Source organism: Paroedura picta, chromosome 7 (genome assembly GCF_049243985.1).
Source record: "Paroedura picta isolate Pp20150507F chromosome 7, Ppicta_v3.0, whole genome shotgun sequence".
Classification (NCBI taxonomy): domain Eukaryota; kingdom Metazoa; phylum Chordata; class Lepidosauria; order Squamata; family Gekkonidae; genus Paroedura; species Paroedura picta.
The window spans coordinates 80,928,860-80,941,261 of record NC_135375.1 but is presented as its reverse complement, the minus strand read 5'-3'; the positions used below and the strand labels follow the sequence as shown (position 1 = coordinate 80,941,261).

The window sequence follows — 12,402 nt, the reverse complement described above, 5'->3', positions numbered from 1 at the left end:
CTGCCATGGCACAAGTATAGTGAAGTTAGAAGTGGGTCATAGATTTTGGTGTGGTGTCTTCTCGTGGCATCCTCTTGTTTACTTTGTTCCAGAGAACACACATCACAGACGTTGCTACAAACCTGCACCAGTTATGTATCTTAACATGATTTGTGGGGTTGTCTTGTAAAGCAGGGCAGTGCCTGTGGCTCTTCCCAGACAGTCAGAAACACAGCCAGAAGATTTCGGCTGCAGTGGAACAAGTAATTGCTTGCTTTGCTACAATTAAAGCCAATTAGCTAGTCAGGCTGTCATTTCATCTGGATTGTAGCCACAGAAATTCAGTATTTCTAACTAAGTGTATTATTGCACAAAGCCAGGTAAGCTGGGAGACACTTGCGCAAGAAAACCCATGGGTGGGATCCCAAGCAATGCATGGTTGCTTTTGCCTAGGCAAGGAGCTGTTTTCGCTCCCTGTTGGACAGCAACTCTGCTAGCTCTGCAAAAAGCCTCCTGATGGCTGGGGGACCTTTCAGAACAGGTTTGCCAGGCAGTGCAAAGGGCTGCTGATAAGGGGGAAATCAGGAATCTTGCATTGCAGGTGATAGGCAGGGCCTTCTCACTGGGGATGAGACTGCAATCTAAGTCACTGCAGGCACAAAGAAGCACTTGACAAACCCTTTGGGCAAAAAAAAAAAGTTGCAAACTGAGTTCTTGTGGCAGTTCTCTCATCTCTAGTCCCATTTCCCTCAAACCACTGGACTGGAAATGAAGGATGTGAATTCTGACAGTAACTAATCTAAACTAAATTTAAATGGGGAAACTTGTTATTAATGTATTTGTTTGATTAAATTGGGTAGCCGTGTTGGTCTGAATTTTGTTTTGTATTTGTTATAATTAATTCAAATAAGTGGGGACCTGCAAGGAACTTGTTGGGATGGTGCGTCCCTTCCACAGTTGGATACATACTTTTCTTGGATGTTTTAGGATGCTTTGGGCTGATCCTGCGTTGAGCAGTGGATTGGACTAGATGGCTTGGATGGCCCCTTCCAACTCTATGATTCTGTGATTCTATGATTCTATCCTTACATGTTCCTCCTCCTCACTCCTGCCCTTCTATCAACCTTCCCTTCTCTTTATTTGTCCCCCTTCCTTTTCTGATAATCATCCCATTCCCTGGCCCTTGCTTAATCTTCTCTCCCACTACCCCTTCTCCATCTCCTTTCCCCACTTGTTCTCTTACTTTATCTCTTTTTTCTTTCTCTTTCCCCACACACCTACTGTCAGTTTCTTTCTTTCCCTCTCCACACCCATCACTTTTTTTCATTTTCTCCCCACCTATTACTTTCTCTTTATTTCTTCCCCCCTCTCCATTCCTTTCTTGGATCCTGCCTGCTGCTGGATCACCCCCATCACATGGGGCCTATCTGCAGCCATGGGTGGGGGAGGTCCTGTCATGGCCTGTCTTCTCTAGCCTGCCCTCCCACCAGCCTCACCCTAGCTTTCCAGTCAGGGCACCTCCAAACCTTCACTGGGGCCCACGTCAGCCTGCTGAGCCCCAGCAGTGGAAGGAGGACACTCGGCACTGGAAACAGCCACAGATGGTCTCCTGGCTTCTGCAGCATCAGCTAGAGGCTGCCTGACAGCAGTGCCAATCCTGCAGGACCCATCAGAGTGTACAAGGATGGAGGCAGAGGAGACTTTGCCCTGGATAGCCCTATCATCACTGGTTCCATTGTGGGGCCCAAACAAGCATCTTGCAACCTGGCAGTGGCAGAAGGTTGCCTGACACTGGCTGCAGGATCAATGAGCTGCCCACAGCTCCACCTTTTCTGTACCACAGAGGCTGGTGAGGAGAAGAAGCAACGGTGGGCCTTGTCATGGCACCACTTCTCCCCACCCCTCAGGCTTCAGAGTTTCTGTCTTACCACCTCAGAGGGTTCTGTGGAGAGGCAGGGTTGACTACAGCAGTGGTTCTGCACAGGCAGAGTTTTTGGGGGAGGGTGATTAAAACGCTCCAATCTATTTTTGGCAATTTTTATTTTAATTTTTTTGCAAACATGGTAGTTCTCTCAGTTTTGTATTAAAATGTCCTTTCTTTCCATCTGGTTCCAATCTGTGAATTTAAGGATCCGCAAAATGGGGCAAAGTTGGCTGTTAAGTTATATAATAATTGAAACAAAGGCTCTCTTCTCTCCAAAAGTAACACTCTACTACTCTTTCAACCAGAGCTGTGCAAGTTGCTTTAATGGAAATAACTGTTGTCTTGCATTGCATGTGGTGACATATTTTAGCCAATCTGGTTGAAAAGTGAGTTATAAATAAAGATTTGCCTCTCAAGCCCTGCTTCATGTGGCCCTGACTTCAGGGGGTTGACAGAGTAGTAGATTGGATTTTATCTGGTCTCACCTTGCCTTTCAAATGCCCTTTCCCTTGAGGCTTGACTGGCACTTATTTTACTTTCTGCTGGGTACTAGGTCAAAACACTTTTTTTTTGTTTTTTTTTTGGGGGGGGGGGTTATCCTATCAACTTTTAAACAGTCTACTTCTGTTTTATGGACAGTTTTCATGTTGCTTGTGTCCAATGGCTTGTTTTTAATACTGTAAGGAAGTTTGAATTGTAATTTGCCCCAAGTGGACTCTGGAGAGGCAGCACAGAATATTAAATAAATACATAAATTACTAAATACATAAATAACTAAAATCTGGAGCTACTTCAGCAACAATTAAATAGATTGGAGCATGTAGCTGTGTTGGTCTGAAGCAGCAGAACGAAGAAGATATAATGTTCTGTGTGCAAGCACACCTATCTCAGGAAGTGGCCTTGCAAATGGAAGCTTATATCTTGAATAAAACTTAGTTGATATTAAAGATGCGACTGGACTCACTTTTGTTCTGCAGCAATACTAGTATCTTTTTGGCAGCACCGATTGTGACATTTTTGTATAAAACCACCTTCATTTACCCCTTTGTTTTAATCAGCAAAATCTCATCAGTGGCAGGGGGGGGGCATTCCAATGTTTGGATAGCCAGGAGCATTTCAGGAATCAAAGTTCTCCCCCCTTCACGTAAATTGTTTTTATTGTATTTTCATGTACTTCTGTTAGGTCTTTCTGGGAAAGTAAGTCAGGACACTTGAATAGGAATATAGTATATCCAAGACCACAGGCAGCAGACTGCAACAGATCCTTACATTTCTTCCTGTACTGATAGAACTCCCAGGATTAAATAACAGGCTTCAGGGGAGCTGATTTGGATAGGGGCCGCAGCATGAGCCCTTGTGTCCTCTTCCTGACCTGAAACAGCCCCATAGAGATGATGTTTGCTTTGCTGGGGCAAAACCTAGGAAAGATGCAAGCTTCACAGTTTAGCTTCCAGAACTAGAAAAGCTATTTCAAAGCAAATAAAAGTTAGAGGGTGAGGGGGTTTCTTTTTTGGATTACTGAGCAACAACAGATGGCACTCTGAATATCTGTGCATTTTTGTTGAAGACTAATTGAAACAGAAATAGGTTTCCCTGATTGCATGCAGCAAATCAAATGCTCCACGAAGGACATCTATCAGAACAGTAACTACGTATAGAACCCATCAGCCCCAAGGATCATTATACCTTATCTAAATCACAGTCTACCATAAAGTGAAGGCTGCATCCACATGGTAGGGATGGTAGTTTTGCAGTGCTCACTGTTTTGCAGAATGCTGATCAGACCAAACAAGATAAGTTCCTCTCTTATACTAGCATAGTACAGAGTGGCCTATAGTATTAAACAGAGCTTATTTCACTAAGTTAAGCCCATACAGGGATCTCATTTTTAGTCTCTTTGGTAAGATCCTACTTCTGAACCAGATGTAAAACACTCTCTGTGGAAACTGTTAACAAGGTTATACAATTAACACAGGGCACAGGCGTAAAGTATGAACGCTGGCCACAATGCTGCCCATGAGCCAAACCGCATCATAAAACTATCCGAGAACAAACCAGATCTCTGAAGACAATGTAGTTTCATAAGAACTCTATTATGCACAAACCCCAGATTCATAATGCCACCTTTTAAACAGATTGACCTCTGGGCTTAGATGGGTGCCACTGTGCTCAGGGTTACCCTGTGAGAGGATTTAAAATGTCTTTTGCATAACACTGTCCTGTTGGCTGACACTTGTGTACTTTGTGTATAGCTTTGTAGTGTTGATATCACTTGCATCTGGAGCAGATTAGGAGCAGCTACCAAGGTAAGGGAGGCCAAAGACATTATTCTATTACATTTGCTGCAGTTCACTCTGATCACCTATCGTATTTTACAGCTATCTGAATGTCCATCTGCCTCAAGGTCACTGGCATCACCTTAAATCAAATGCCCTCTGGCTCCATGTCCCATGATGAAAAATTTATGGTGTTCTGGATATGATACATCTTTTACAGCTTTACAGCTGAAATCCTACGGGCCTTCCTGACCAACCACGAAAAAGGGTCAATTTTATGGTGATTCCCAACTGCTCACATTTGTCTGTGCAATTTTTTTGCCCCCCAACCCAATACGTTCATGGCTTCCAGCAATGTGTTTTATATTACCTGGAAGAACAGGAAAGATTTAATGGGAGGAAACAACTTGGTTCTTTATGCATGGCCTACACAAAGCAGAACTTCCAAAGGATACTGTGGCTTCTTGACCAGAGCCAGCTCATTTACCTTAAATATATCTAGGCTTAGTTCTCTATTTTACATCTTTTACACCTTTAGTTGACCCACACTGGTAAATTCAGTGGTGTACAATAAGGCCCTCATTTTCCTTCTGCATCTCTAATTTCCTTTTTTCATTTTCTTGCCAAACTAAACTATCACTAAGTTGCCTTCTCCACACGTGCTACATCCTTCATTTCATAAATTGATTCTTCTCTAAAAGTTCAGTCACACTCTATCCATCTTCTTGTTTATTATGAGATAACATACAAGGAAACTTCAATAGCCTGCTTTGGAATCCGCATATGATTTCCTGGAAAAGTTTGTAGCCATTTCTATATCTATGTTGATTTTCTGGGTGCTGGATTAAAGAAATGGAAAACTGATGGTAAACCCATCTCTGTGACCCAGACACATACTTTCTTCTTTGAGCCCAGAGAGGCACATAAAATTATAGACACCAATCCTTTCTCCTTCTCAGTAAGCCATACCTAGCTATAGAGCATATCACTATTCTGTCCCATGACAAACAATATGGCCTAGGAGTAAAACAGCCACTCTTCATTTCTTTTCCCCATATGGTGTCACTAAAGAGCATTCAAAGATTTTAGAGTAACTCAAGCCATATTTTAAGGTAGGTAGCTGTGTTGGTCTGCAGTCAAAAAGCTGGAGCTGAGTCTGGAAAAGGAAACTTTGAGGGCCATTTCGCACGGGGATCTTTGTTGCAAATTGGTCACTGAATGAAAAATCGCCATTTAAAATAGTGGAATTCGTCGTTTTGCACACCTGGCTTTGTAGTGGAATCAGTTGCGTTTTTTAGCGTTTCCCACAGGCTTCCGGTCTCGGCAGAAATCGCTAGAAAGGAAGCGCTATTGCCAAGCTCGTCCCGCCCCTGGCCGTCAAGCAGCCAATGGGCAGCCGTTAGCATGCTCCCAAACAGCCCCTTTCCCTTTAAGAAAGGATTTAAAAAAAAAAAACAGACCCATAGCAACGAATCTAGGTAGATTCGTTGCTACGGAGAGACCCATCCAGCTGCCTAATGTGAGCTGTCGTTTGATTGTATGATCGTTTGCACGCTGCCTCGAGTGATAAAAAAAAATTCCCCCCCCCTTCTCACGGGCTCGATTTTCGGCTGAATTTATGTGTAAAAAATAAAGGGACTTTATTTCAGCAAACGGGCTTTTAAGTGGTTTGTGCTTAGTGACTAAAGGTGAAGGACTGAAGCCAGGGAAGCCTCTAAACAGAAAGAGGCTCGCCGGTGCGTTTATCCCCGCTCGCTCGGAGAAAAAAAAATGGCGATCGCTTCGCCGGAAGTTTGGAGGAGAGAGCCAGGGGGAGGGACTTTGAAGAACCAGCAACAATGGTAACGCACAGGTCTTTAGCGCTAGTGTTGCAGATTGGTTGCAGGAGTGTATCGCTATCCGGAGGGTGAATCCACTTTTCTGGATTCCCCTGAAAGCGCCACAACGAAGCGCTTTTGGCGGGTCGGTTTCAGGATTGTTGCAGATTGTCTACGACGTCGTGGGTTATGGCAAATTAGTAGCGTTTCCAATTAGCAACCATTGTGCTATTTTGAAGCCGTGCGAAATGGCCCTGACTCTCAAATGCTTATGCCCTGGAATATTTCTTGGTTTTTAAAGTGCTAATGGGCTCGAATCTTGCTCAAGACATATTCTTCACATACAGACATTCACCGAGGGCCAAACTACACCTTGTTCAGACCCAGCTTGCTTCACTCTCAGTCATACAACAGCTCTAGGGAAAGTCCCAGAAATCTGATTGGGTTTGGTACAATGATGAGGGGCAAAGGAGACAGTTCCTTCTCTCCTACCAACTTGTAGGTGAAGCCCAATTAATAATGAAATTTCCTGCACCTTCTGCGCAACTGAGGGGGAAAGCAAGTTGGATCTGGGGAATCCAGTTCCTTAAAGAAACAAAACATGTAGTAATTTGGCCCCTAGAGTTCAGCTCTACTTTCTCCCTTGTCCGTTTAGTCTATAATGCTACACTGGTAGTAGAGAGAAAATGTACAGCAGAAGAAATAGCCACCCAGAGATTAGCTATAAAAGATGTAGCATACAATTGGCACCCAGATCCAGAGAATCATGCAGCCATTTATCTTGAGACCCCCTTGAATAACCATCAAATAGAGCAGCAAGTTACCCTGCAGCATCACTCACAGTAAAGTGACTGGCCCCTGTACCAGCCACGGAAGCAGTAAAATGATACCATTTACAGACAAAGTAAGGGTCTCTATATACTTGGGAGACTTCCTAGGTATGTAGACAAATTACACATGAAGAAGAAATAAAAGAAAATTCCTCCCCAGACTCATCCGATGAGGCCTGAGTGAGTACAAAATTTTGAAAGCAGTTGGAAGTCAGTTAAATGAAGAAAGGAGAGTCAGTCCTCAGAGAGTTTACTGTATCCTGGATGGGGACTTTTGGGAGTGAAATGGGCCTAGCTCTTTGTTTCCCTTCTTGTGAGTCATCATGGGGACTCGGGAGGGGGTGTGTGTGTCTTGTACCACACAGGCATGAAAATTATAGCTCCATTTCATTTCCAAAAAGAAGCATCAGTAGATCCGTGTTCCTCACCTTGACAGTGAAGTCTGCAGTGAGTGGGCCTGGCATCCTCAGTATCTCCTTGTCTGGAAACTTCTGGAAGTCAACACTAGAATTTTCCACAAGAAAGGAGCCTGGGGAGCTGAGGCTGCTTTCGCCTTTCACACCTTGCAGAGTCTTGGTTTCTAAATCTGCCAAACACAAAACACAATGTAATTATTTCCAATGCGAGGGTTAAAAAACTAATACTAGCAATGTGACCATCCTTTGAACTGTTATAATTAATTGCAATGGGATTTACTTTTACTCAGACAGGCTGTGTTTCCTGCAGTTGAACTAGGAACTGCAACCACTGAATGTGTTCATTCCCTTTCTGGTGACTTCACCTGCACCTTCAGTGTTCCCCTTAAATCCTGCATTAAATCCTGAGAGCCAGTTTGGTGTAGTGGAGTGCGGACTTCTAATGTGACATGCCGGGTTTGATTCTGCACTCCCCCACATGCAGCCAGCGGGTGACCTTGGGCTCGCCATGGCACTGATAAAACTGTTCTGACCGAGCAGTGATATCAGGACTCTCTCACCTCACAGGTTGTTGTGGGGGGAGGAAAGGGAAGGTGACTGTAAGCCACTTTGAGCCTCCTTTGGGTAGAGAAAAGCGGCATATAAGAACCAACACTACTACTACTACTACTACTACTACTACTACTACTACTACTACTACTACTACTACTACTACTTCTTCATTTGATCTTCAATTTTTTCCTCCTGTTCTCTATTCCTTGACTTGTTCACCTATTCTGGGAACTATAATAATTTCTACTAAATAATGGTGCAGTGGGAAGAAGGGAGGAAAGAGCGAGGATTGTACTGCTTCCTCACGCCTTTTGTACAGGGGCTATCAGTTTCACTATATATTTCTGGCAAGGCCTTGGAGGATGAGCATATCTCATGGCTTAAGAGCCACTCAGTGCTTAACACCCACTCAGGGCGGCTTTCCTGCCTGCGTGCCTCCTCTTTCAACCAGCTTGCCTGTCTGTGCAGCAGCCGCCAATCGCCTTCCATCCCCCACCCCTGACCCCCGCCCTCCTCCTTCCACTTCTCTCTGAGGCTTGGAAGTGGCAGATCCCTGCTGCATGAGAGATGCCCCTGCCGGTGAGTTCCCTAACAGCCCAGATGATTCCAGAATGTACAGGCAGCCCTCTGACAGTTTTTCAAACATTAGAAAACATTTAAACACACACCTTTTGCTTTGCAGAGGTAGCAACCCAGTTTCAACTATTTTCTATGTGAGTACAAATTTGCATTTCTAATTCCATGTTTAAAACAGGGCAAATACAATTACCTAATGGCATCAATCAATTATACTTTGATGAATATCACCACTTGTATATATTTAAGATACCTTTTTAGCCCATGCTACTTTGATAGAACTATGTTTCTGTTCATAACATTAACAAAGGTGTGCTGCTATACTATTATTAAATATGTTCTAAGTTCCAACCAGGATAGATAAAAAGCAGTTGATAGCAACACTGCAAAGTAAGGGGTGAGGGAATTAGAAGAGGAGAGAGAAATGGTGAACATGAAAGGAAGACAGCACAACAAAGGAGGAGGAGGAGAAGAGTGTGGCAAACCAAGAAATGAAGGAAAAGACAACAAAGCCCCTCCCCCCCAAAAAAACCCCTATTTAGCTAGTTGAATCTAAAGGAAGAGGAAAGCCATAGACTGCTGGAGATAAGAACCTTGCTCCAATGCTGACGGCTGATGGGTTTAGTGGGACGAGATAAGCCTTGGGCCATGCAGACATGGGACATTGTTTGCAATTAGTCCTGCCGGCCAGGGCATGGAGCCAAAGCAGCTAGTTTTTCCTGGGCAACTTTGTGAAGCCTGGCCCAACTTATTTTCATTCATTGTAGGGGAGGAACAGGAAGCAAAATGGAAGGAAAGGAAAGAAGGAAGGAAAGAAGAGTCACAAGCAGGCAAGTCAAGAGAAGGCCAACTCTTCTTCTTCTTCTTCTACAATGTGCGATTTGCAGCTCTTAATCTAAACAGATATTTTAAAAATTACGCTCTACCTACTGCTGTTCTTAAATACAAACCACAGAGCACAAAGAAAGACTCAAAAAGACTATCACATTAGGCATTTGAAGCAGCATTCTGTAGTTCTGTTATTTGCTGTTTCTTCATCTTAAAACTGAGAAACAACAGCTCATTTACATGGCTGAAGCATCATATTTGATCGCTAAATATTCTGCAGAAGTCGCTCAAATAGCACAATAACTAGTAATGTATTGATATAGCCCATGAGATTTCCATTCTTTTTGCAGGGCCCATTCTGCACATGTCAGATAATGCACTTTCAATGCACTTCTGAAGTAGATTATCCTGTTCTGCACAGGAAAATCCAGCGGCAAAAGTACTTTGAAAGTGCGTTATCCAATGTGTGCAGAATAGGCCCAGAAATGCAAGCCATTTAGATTTACTTGGAACTCTTGCCTTTTAGCTCTTTATAGCTTAATCCAGCACTTTTCAAAATACCAACCTGAAGATCCTTCTTTTGATTAAAAAAATCACAGATTCCCAGTCCACCACTTCCTCCTTTCCCAATGCACACTCCATTCACTAAACAGCCCCTTTTAAAACCACTTGCGTATGCCCCATGGAGGTATCTGTCCTTACGTCTTCACACCTATAGTTTGAAATCCTTATCAGATACACTGTTTTGTTGTTAAGCTTTCCTGTATTCTACATACATGGCCTACAAGGGCAGGTCTTAGAGGGGACCTGATTCTATAGTGCCACAAGTCAAAAGGCCTTCATCCAAGTTCTAACAATTCTCTCCCTCTGATTGGAGAGCACTTTGTGCCAGAAGCAGCAAGAAACTTCCTTACTGGTTAATAATTTCTAGAATTGACATGGCACCCCCTGACATAATTCCTGGCACCCATCATATGTTTTGAGGAGGAAGGTGGGCCACTGGAGATCTGACTGGCTGTGCAGATTTTTTAAACAGCTGCTTTGACAGCACCTGCCACCAAAGCACAAGGACGTTCACTGGGGACTGGTGGGAAGATGCATGTATGCAACAAAATATTTTTAAACAGTGTGTTCATTAAAAATGCAGCCTGTTAAGCAGGCTTTCTATCTAAAGCAGGGGTAGTCAAACTGTGGACCTCCAGATGTCCATAGACTACAATTCCCAGAAGCCCCTGCCAGCATTCGCTGGCAGGGGCTTCTGGGAATTGTAGTCCATGGACATCTGGAGGGCCGCAGTTTGACTACCCCTGGTCTAAAGATTTAGTTACCATTAGATGCCAGCACTTCCTTGATGCTGCTCAATCAATTAGAGTCCCTAGATCTGAACTACTGGATCCAAGTCACTAATCAGCATGTTTTCTGCTTAGTGCTCTGAGGTGACCTTGAAGCTCGTCTAGGAGAATATGGCCAGCAATAGCTGTATGAGTTCCTACTTGTCAAAAGAGAAGGGAAGCCAATTCTGTCCCCTTCCCCTGAGGAAGAGAATCCCAAACATCCATAGAGAATGGAAAGGACTCCATTTACATGTCATCTTGAGGGACAAGAAGGGTTTATAATCTGACTTCAGTTTGAGAAATGCTGGTTTAAACCATATTTCCGGTACCCTCAGATAACATGTCTAGTTAGTATTTGTTTGCCCCTCTTTTTCTGAAGTCAGAAAAAAGAAGCCAGCTGGGAACTTAGACAACTAAGATGCCCTCAGGACAGTGGCCTACCGTACTTCTTAGTTACTATAGCTGGCTGCATGGTGGCATACTGGAGTAAGCATCTTAGGTGTCCTCATTGAGTTTGCATCCTTCATATTCATATCTATCTGTAAAGGCATATTCCTTATCAATGGCTGATATTGCTAGGTGAACTTTTAACAACAAAATCCAATACAAATGTGCCTGTTTCCTTTGCATTTTTAATCTATTACACACAAAGGTAAACATGTCAGCAGGAATGTGTGCTGAATGCATAAACATTTTGAAGGCTTATCTCCACATCAGGGAAGCCTTTAATATATCTTCATCAGCCAGTGAAATCTTTTTTACAGCAGCATTTTGCATCAAGCTCACCAGTTAACGTATAGAAACAGCAGTGGCTAAAATCTCAGACCGTGCTTGGGTAAAGTTACACCTTCAAATAAATGTGTGGCTCCAACTGATATTTCTGGGATTGGCACAGGCATCTGAGGGTGAAACTTTGGCCCCCTTGTGTTGAAATTGGAAAAAGAAACCATAAATTCTTGTTTTAAATATAGCCCCACAGGACAAGAGGATTTTGAAAACTAAACTAACACAAGTGCTGGGTGGGGTTTTTTAACTTACATAAATGGCCAGGCCCTTTCAGCACCAGGCGAACATGCCGGCTTCCATAGGGAATAGCAACCACAGGGTCATCCGCTGGAGGGGGGTAGGGAGAAACAGAAGAGGAGACAAAAACCACACATGGTCAATAAAACCAAAGGAAGCTCCCAATTTTCAAACAAGCAGTGAAAACAATTTTTCATTGGAAAATTGCAAGCAAACTTTCTGCTTGTCTGCAAAGAAAAATGCTGAAATTCAATGACCCATGAAGAAAAATAAAAGGCTAATCACAACGTGAAACTTTCATACTCACAGCTGTCCCAATCATTGTGTGTTGCATTATAGACAAACACTGTCAAGAGAAAGACCATTTTTATTATATTTTGCCATGTCCTGTCCATTTATACATATTGCCATTCCAAATCAGTAGTGATAGCATTGCTCTTACAGATAGTCCTTTTCGGTCATTATGCTTCCAGCATTCATATCAAGCATTCCAGGAAAGCATGCTATGTGTGATCATCTTAGTACATGTGATGGCCATTTTAGCCCTCTACCAGCTGTGTGGATTGGGAGCACATGGATCTCTGCAACACACCTGAAATACTCTGTTACTGTCTCATGTCAAATGGCTAGCCCATGGATTTTCCATGCCAGTAGAGCTGCCATCCACATGAATCAGTCCTGCAAAATCAAGGTTCTGATTAATGTCAGTGGATTTTGTGCCCCCATGAAAAATCCAAACATTGTGTGATGCACATGAGGGACTGGTGGTTGACGTGACCTCAGCAGAATATCTGCACAGGCCTTTTGTGAGTATATTTTGACATCAGTACATATAGTCCGAAACCCT

General features: G+C 43.3%; 1 protein-coding gene across 3 annotated transcripts in view; it reads right to left on the bottom strand.

Annotated features, from left to right (window-relative positions):
* Window positions 1-12,402, bottom strand: part of ADAMTSL1 (ADAMTS like 1) — a 555,547-nt gene that overhangs the window by 165,829 nt on the left and 377,316 nt on the right. For all 3 annotated transcript variants that reach the window (XM_077345150.1, XM_077345149.1, XM_077345151.1), the window contains 2 exons: window positions 11,571-11,645; window positions 7,255-7,412 (listed from right to left, as the gene is read on the bottom strand). In XM_077345150.1, coding sequence (XP_077201265.1) covers window positions 7,255-7,412; window positions 11,571-11,645 — 233 coding nt within the window. The remainder of the gene's footprint in view (window positions 1-7,254; window positions 7,413-11,570; window positions 11,646-12,402) is intronic.